An 8,263-nucleotide genomic window follows, 5' to 3' on the forward strand; every position below is an offset into this window, starting at 1 on the left:
TTTTACATTTTCCTTCTATGTGATTGTGTATTTTTTACCAAATTAGGCTTTACCACATTAAAGCCCCATACACACGGTCGGACTTGTACAAACTTTTCCGTGGACTTTTGTACAAAGTGTGTTGTCCACAAGTTTGTATTGCATACACACGGTCGGACTTTTTGACAACAAACACGAACGTAATGACGTCACAACGTACTGACGCCGCTTCAAAAGAGGACGTTCAATGACTCCAGCGCCACCTTTGGTCAACTTCTGTATTGTAGTCTGATCGTTTGCAATGGTTCTGAGCATGCGTGTTTGTACCTTGTACAAAAGTCCGATGCTTTTGCGTACACACGGTAGGACTTTGCTCCATCGGACTTTTGTTGCCAGAAAGTTTGTCCGTTCGCACAGCCAACAAAAGTCCGATGAAAACAGAAAAAGTTTGTCCAATGGAGCGTACACACAGTCGGATGTTGCTCCAAAACAGCTAATTTGCATGTTTGTTGTCAAAAAGTCCGACCGTGTGTACGGGCCTTTACTAAGCTGTGGAGAATCTGCACTTGCAGAGTGCCACTGCACTTTGCAAAGTGCACAATCAATTTGCCTGTAGTAAATCAACCCCTAGGAGCGCAATATCAGTATTGTAAAGACTTACATGGCAAAAATGTACCAACCGTGGCAAGGATCTAGGAGTGATTATCTGTCTCTAACCACAGGTAATCACTGGCTGTGCGATTGCATCTAAACACTGGATGGGAGGCTGCAGCTGCTGTCAGCTTGTCATTGCTTTGTATAGACTCAGCTGCAACTGTCCACATGTAAATACAGCCACATGAATCCACTGGATTCTTACTACAGTTGGGACATTTGTGAATGAGGCCTAACTGTTGTGTCTGAAAGAGCAGCATTATCATGTTAGGTTGTCTCTCTTGATTTTATCTACAGAATTTCCCCCTTGCTATATGAGGGGGTGGAGGTGTTCTGTACTGTAATTCATAGAGGTGAACTGGGCAGGGATGATAAGACTCTTTGGGGTTTAAAGTGATTGTAAACGTTTGTTTATTAAAAATAACAAATATGTCATACTTACCTTCTCTGTGTAATGGTTTTGCACAGAGCAGCCCTGATCCTTCTGTTTTGGGGTCCCCATGCTGGTACTCCTGCCACAAAAAATGTTCTCGTATGATACCAGATGGTATGATTTTCTTTTAACCACGTCAGCCCTGATCCTCTTTTTGAGATTTGTTGTTTACAAGTTAAAATCATTTCTTTTTGCGAGAAAATTACTTTTTTTTCAGACACCCTAGAGAATAAAATAGCGATCATTGAAATACTTTATGTCACACCGTATTTGTGCAGCAGTCTTACAAGCATAATTTTTTAGGAAAGAAATACACTTTTTTGAGTTAAAAAATAACAGTAAAGTTAGCCCAATTTTGTTCTTTATTGTGAAAGACAATGTTACGCCAAGTAAATTGATACCTAACATGTCACGCTTCAAAGTTGCACCCACTCGTGGAATGGCGACAGACTTATACACTTAAAAATCTCCATTGGCGACATTTAAAAATTTCTACAGGTTACCAGTTTTGAGTTACAGAGGAGGTATTTTCCTAGAATTATTGCTCTCGCTCTAACAATCGCGGTGATACCTCATATGTGTGGTTTGAACACAGTTTTCATATGCGGGCGCGACTTACATATGTGTTCGCTTCTGTGCGCAAGCTCGGCGGGACGGGGTGCTTTCAAAAAAAATGTTTTTCTTATTTATTTTACCTTTTATTTTTTTATTTACACTGGCCTTTTAAAAAATGTAAATTTTGGGTCACTTTTATTCCTATTACAAGGGATGTAAACATCCCTTCTAATAGAAATAAAGCATGACATGACCTTTTAAATGTGAGATCTGGGGTCAAAAAGACCTCATATTTACACTAAAATGCAATAATAATAATGATAATAAAGAAAAAATGTAATTTAAAAAATATATATTTTTAAATTTCTCTTTTAAGAGCATTGGGCGGAAGTGACGTTTGACGTTGCTTCCGCCCTCCAAAGCTATGGAGGTGAGCTATCTGCTGCCATAACAAAGGTATTTAGCATCAAAATACCAATGTACAATTAAGGTGATTTGCGTGAAGTGGTTAATCAGCACAGTGTTCATCCGCAAATACAATAAAAATACATTACTTTAGAATTGTAATTCTGAGGTATGAGAATTTTCGTACTTTAGTAACCTATCCGTTTTTGAAAAGGAAAAAAAAATGGACGATCATTGGTCCGATAATCTCATTGTGTGTACAAGGCTTTATGCGTAAGCTCTTGTCAAAGTTAATACAAAAATAAAACATTTGCTTGGGACATTGACATGGTACTGGAACAGAAAATTGAGTCCATGAAGGCACCATCAGACGAGCAATTTTCATGCTTTCTCCTCTGAACATTCAAACTAAATTCTACAGGTGGAAGGCTTGCATAAGGTGTATGCAACATGCCTGGCAATGCTGTCTTAATTAGTGCTGACAATTGCTTGCACAGAATTTCACTTTAGATCCTGCTGAGTTTACCTGGAAGGTTCCAGCTATGTTTGAGTCAGACTCTATTTGTACCCAGTGGCGGCTGGTGAAGTTTTTGGATGGGGGGGCGCAAGACCCCGCCCATCATGACCCCGCCCATCATTTTGGCCCCTCCCACTTCTCACAAACCACGCCCCTTATGTAATCCACCTAATCCGTCCCCTGTATTCCACTTCCTTCCACCCATAGTGTCACGAGTATACAGCTCAGATCACAGGACAGAGTATACAGCCCCAGAATCACAGGACAGATTATATATCTGGATAAAATATTGAAAATGTCAATGTTTAAACCAACTGTTAAAGAATGCAATAAAAGTACCACAAATCAGTGATTTTTTTTTTACAACAGAAAACAAACTTTATTGTACAACAAACAACAAAAAGACTCAGAGTAAAGGTGACTGAATACAAATTCACGTTAGCAACAGTCCAACTATTTGAAAATAAATTTTGCTCTCCTTTCTTTCTGGCTTGCAAATTTCTCAATGACCTTCTGGTTGAAGTCAGTCATCTCTGTCACCACTCTCTTTTCCATTGACAGCATGGCCAATGCATTCAGCCTTTCCTGGGTCATGCTATTTCTCAGAAAAGTCTTTATTCTTTTTAAGGTTGAGAAGCACCTCTCAGCTTCTGCTGTGGTCATGGGTGTGGTGATGAGGATCTTTAGCAAAGTCACAGTCTCTCTAAATACATGAGCAAGATTGTTGCCCACAAACAGCCTGAATAGGTCCAAAGCACCATTACACTTTTTGAACTCTTGTGTGCGGTAGATGAGACCAAGCTCTGTCTTTAACTTATTTTTATTCAGAACTGGATAGGCCTTCAAAGTCTCACTCAGTGCATCCTCGGGAAACTCCACTGCGTACTGTTCAAACCTGTCTGCTTAAAGCAAAGTGGCACTAACAAGGTGTTTTGTGAAGGAGAAACGTTGCATGGTGTGCAATAGTATGGTATCACAGACCTATAGAGTGAAGGATAAAAACAAAAATTAGGCAGTGATGTCAATTAGGGGTGTCAATGTCATCTCTGTTAGCTCCCTGACCATCATAAATGCATGCAACCTGACATATTTACTAAGAATTTCTTGTCCATGTGTATGGAGTCATAACTTAAAACTGGTCATTTTAAAATGTTCACTTTAAAGTTATAAAGGGAGATCAGTTTCAGTGGTTTGGAATCCATAATTTCTCAGCACTCCATACACATGGACATTGGACAACAAGACATTCTTAGTAAATATGTCAAGTTTCATGCATTTCTGATGTTCAGGCAGCTAACACAGATGAAGGTTGTAATACTAATGTTATCCACTAGAGGGAATAACAAATCCTTTTAGATCACATCATTTTTATATGACTATTGTAAGAAAAATATTTTTCTTTCCAATCTTCATATCTATAAGGGTCCTTTCACACGGGGCGGATCAGTTCTGATCCGCCCCGTGGATGTCCGTTTGCTCAGCGGGGATCACTCCGTCGATCCCCGCTGAGCAGGGAAATGACAGCTCCGTCTCTGCACACTGCGCAGGGACGGACCTGTCACAGCGCCGCTCTCCCCTATGGGAGATCGGATGACGACGGACCGCAGTGCCCGTCGTCACCCGATCCGATCCACAAACGGATGGAAAAATAGCTTTTTCCTCCGTTACACTTTTTCGGATCGGAGCGGGTCGGATGTCAGCGGACATGTCACCGCTGACATCCGACGCTCCATAGAGCTCTATGGAGCACCCGTTCAGGTCCGCCTGAAAAACTGACAGGCGGGCCTGAACGGGACGTTAGTGTGAAAGGGGCCTAAGGGAGCTATCAAAAAGACAAATATTGCAACAAATAAACACTCACCTCAGATGCAATGCGTTTATGGTCTCCTGGATTCAGTGAGCCCCGCCTCTTCGGTTGAGAACCACCTTGACTGCTTTCGTCAACCAGGCATGGGATAGAATCTCTGCAAAATGTATGAGCAATAATAATTAAAAAAATAATAATAATAACAACAACAACACATGGAAAAGGAGGATTACGGCTGCTACCTGATCATCTGTATGTCCCGCTGGAACTGCTGGATGCTCCCCTTAATGTGGACTGAATCTATGTCCTTCTTCTGGAGTTTGGCATAAAGGAGGTCAACATGCGGCATAATGTTGTGGAAAAGCGCAAGAAAATATTTAAAATCCTGATCCTCCAGCAGCACGGCAAAGCCTGCTGCTTCTCTCATGGTAACTGAGTCAAAATCACCTGAGTCTCTTATGGTTTCAAAACAGCGGATGAGGTCCTCTCTGTGCTCAAACACTGTATGGACGGCACGGCTGTGGAAGTTCCATCTAACACTGCTTGATGTTGGTAGTCTATGGGCAACTACTTTATCAAGTACATCTGTGCGCTTGGGTGATCTGGCAAAAAAGCTGGCAAATCCTCCAAGGTTTGAAAAAAAAAGTCTCACTTTGGGCATTTGAGAAGTGGCCTGTTGCATTATCAGATTGAGCTGATGTGCATAGCAGTGGATGTAATGGGCATTTGGGTAAATATCCTGAATCTTCTTTTGAACCCCTGAAGTGGCACCCCTCATCACGCTGGCTCCATCATATGCTTGGGAGATGAGCTTATGTTTCTGATCCCCTGGAAGGATGACAGCAAGGCGCTCTTGTAGTGCTGTAGCAATGGAATCTGCATTAGCGGAATGTAGAGAAATAAACTCAAAAAACCTCTCTTGTACATTGTTTTTGTCATCTATGTAGCGCAGTACAAGCACAAGTTGGCAATGGGTGGCAATATCAGTGGTCTCATCGGCCTGGATTGAGATGAAATTGCTGCTCTGTGCTTCTTGGATAATGTGCTCCTTCACTACAGACAGCATACAGTCCAACAGCTCGTTCTGCACAGTTTTTGAAGTGCCCTTAAAAACAGTGGCATTCTCAAGGTGCTCTTTCAAAACTCCATCAAGAGAAGCAACAAAATCAACCAAGCCACGGAATATCCCAGGATTTTCGGAGCTCTCACTCTCATCATGACCACGCAAAGCCAGCTCAAATGCACCACAAAATTTCACACAGTCTATTATCCTAGACAGGATGTGTCGATTTTTTGTGACCTCTTCATTGTGTCTTCTAATGGAAATTATGTAGCCTGCATCTAGCTGTTCACCAATGCTACGCTTTCCAAAAAACTCGAGCCTCATAACATTGTCAAGATGGCTTTGGGTAATTTCATGCCGCTTGCATTTTTCAGTGAGATGCTTTAGGTCGTTAACCCCTGTTGATATCCACAGCGTGTCGGTGCCATGACTTTGGAATAGCAAACATGGAAAACAATAATATGCATGAGTCACATCACATCCAGCTAGCCAACTCCATTTATTATAAGAAGTGGTGGAAAAGCTTCGCGTGTAAACTCGACCACGATCACTTGACCTCTGCTGAATTTGCAGTTTGGGTTGATATGGTCCAAGCTCCTTTAACCTCATTTTTTCCTCATCTGTACGCCTTGTGAAGGGAAATAGTTTCAAAGATGGAACCGAATTTTCAGTCATTTTGAAAATAAATTGCACAATGTTCAATACCTATGAGTCAAATGAAAGTATGGGTAAGTTTAAAAGAGAGATTATGGTGCTGCCAAATGCAAGTGTCTATTTCATCAAATGCAGCCTCACCTTGCCCATCAATTGCAGCCTCACTGTGCCCATAATGAGGGGTTCCCACCATGGCTGTGCTGAGTTCCCGGGCCTGTACAGCTGCTGGCTGCTGTGCCCATTATAAGGGGTTCCCCCCATCCCTGTGCTAAGTTCCTGGCTGGCTTTTATACAGTGGCAATAGACTTCAGAGGACTAGTGTACAGGGTACATAATGTAGGTTCAATCTGATCACAACATTTTCCTGCTGTTCTGGATGCATGTTTATTCAATATTGCCATGTGAAAAACACAGCCAGAAATTTGAAGTTTATCTTGGAAAAACAATAGCTATCAGTTATTATTATAGACCATACCAGGCTCTACATTATACACAGGACCCTGCACATCATATATAGATTTGTGGGTCCAGCCTTTTGCATCGGAAGTTCATCCTTTTACATAAAAAGAAATAAATACATAAATAAATAAAAAAGCTTTAATATTGATTGGACCCTGGGCAAAAATTTGTATTTGGTATGATATACATATGAATGGCCACTCTATTATTTACATATCAATGCCACCAGTCCGCCGCTATTTACATATGAATGCCTGTATTTACATGTAAACACAGGGTCTGCACTCTGCAGGTGAGTTATCTGTACACAACAATAGGGCTGAGCAGCTTTAGTAACAGAACTTCACACTGAGATATTGGGACATAGCACAGGACTAAAACCTCAAGGGACAAGGGAATTTAAACTGGGATAGTTTGCAAGTATGAGTCAGCTGCTTGGGGACATACAACAATGCCAGGGCCCAGGGCAGCTGCCCCTTTTTCCCTTTTTTTTTTCTAACACCCTAGAGAATAAAATTGCGGTCATTGCAATACTTACTGTCATACTGTATTTGCACAACGGTCTTACAAGCGCACTTTATTATGAAAAAAAAAAAAATTTTTTAATAAAAAAATAAGATAACAGTAAAGTTACCCCAATTTTTAGATATATTCCGAAAGATAATGTTACGCCGAGTAAATTGATACCCAACATGTCACGCTTCTAAATTGCGCCCGCTCATGGAATGGCGTCAAACTTTTACCCTCAAAAATCTCCATAGGCAACGTTTAAAAAATTCTACAGGTTGCATCTTTTAAGTTATAGAGGAGGTCTAGGGCTAGAATTATTGAGCTCAGTCTAACGATCGCGGCGATACCTCACATGTGTGGTTTGACCGCCGTTTTCATATGCGGGCGGCCGTGCGCAGTACTCACGTATGCGTTCGTTTATGCACGCGAGATCGTCGGGACTAGGTGCTTTAAAAAACATTTTTTTCACAGTTTTAAAAAATAAATGGTGTCACTTTTATTCCTATTACAAGGAATGTAATAGAAAAAAGCATGACAGGTCCTCTCAAATATGAGATCTGGGTCAAAAAGTCCCCAGATCTCACATTTACACTAAAATACAAAAAAGGTTTATAAAATGTCTTTGCCAGCAAATTTTTGCTAAAGGTAATGTTATCCTGGGGTGTTGGGGGGGGGTAAAACACTGGAAGGAGTGTTGGTTTCCGAATGGCCAACAAGTGCCTATACTAGATGTCATTGTCTGCAGTAGACAGGCTTTTGGAGAGATTCAGGTCTGACTGCCAAACCGAGACACAGCAAAACCACTCAGTGGAGATAATAGAAGTGCTGATCGTCAGTGCTGCCCGTGTAAAGCCTCCCCCTCCATCCATCCTGTAGCTCTGCCCCCCTCCTGTGGATTTCCAGCAATTATAACCTTGTTTTTTCATAGTGCAGCAGGCCAGCAGCAGTTCACATTCCTCTCCTCCTCCGCTCGGCGCGCTGATCCGACAGGGGAAGACCGGAAGTGACGGCTAACTAGTCTGTCACTCAAACCCATAGCATTGTAAACCTATGGGCGCCGGGCGGATGCAGATCGGCATTTGTACACTTTGGCCTACAGGTAAGCCTAGATTAAGGCTTACCTGTAGGTCCAAGAGATATCTCCTAAACCTATATGGTTTAGGAGATATTTGCCCATAGACAGGCGCACCGAGCGCGGCGTTGTCAATGACGAAGTTGCCGCGCGCG

General features: G+C 41.8%; 1 protein-coding gene across 1 annotated transcript; it reads right to left on the reverse strand.

Annotated features, from left to right (window-relative positions):
• Positions 1–3,446: 3,446 nt before the first annotated feature.
• LOC143975854 (zinc finger MYM-type protein 1-like) lies at positions 3,447–8,006 on the reverse strand. Its single transcript, XM_077478413.1, has 4 exons — positions 7,950–8,006; positions 4,593–6,118; positions 4,405–4,507; positions 3,447–3,524 (listed from the first exon to the last, which is right to left on the reverse strand). Exons 2-4 carry the CDS (start codon positions 6,086–6,088, stop codon positions 3,447–3,449), a joined length of 1,677 nt encoding a protein of 558 aa, XP_077334539.1. The 5' UTR covers positions 6,089–6,118; positions 7,950–8,006.
• Between the last annotated feature and the right edge of the window lie 257 nt (positions 8,007–8,263).

This window comes from Lithobates pipiens, unplaced genomic scaffold (genome assembly GCF_037356315.1).
Source record: "Lithobates pipiens isolate NorthernLeopardFrog02 unplaced genomic scaffold, aLitPip1_a1.2 Scaffold_13, whole genome shotgun sequence".
Lineage (NCBI taxonomy): Eukaryota > Metazoa > Chordata > Amphibia > Anura > Ranidae > Lithobates > Lithobates pipiens.

Coding starts and splice junctions, on each gene's coding strand:
- LOC143975854 (XM_077478413.1), bottom strand. CDS start 6,088: ATGACTGAAAATTCGGTTCCATCTTTGAAACTATTTCCCTTCACAAGG. Junction 4,508..4,592: donor CGGGACATACAGATGATCAG/GTAGCAGCCGTA, acceptor TACATTTTGCAG/AGATTCTATCCCATGCCTGG. Junction 3,525..4,404: donor ATAAACGCATTGCATCTGAG/GTGAGTGTTTAT, acceptor TTCACTCTATAG/GTCTGTGATACCATACTATT.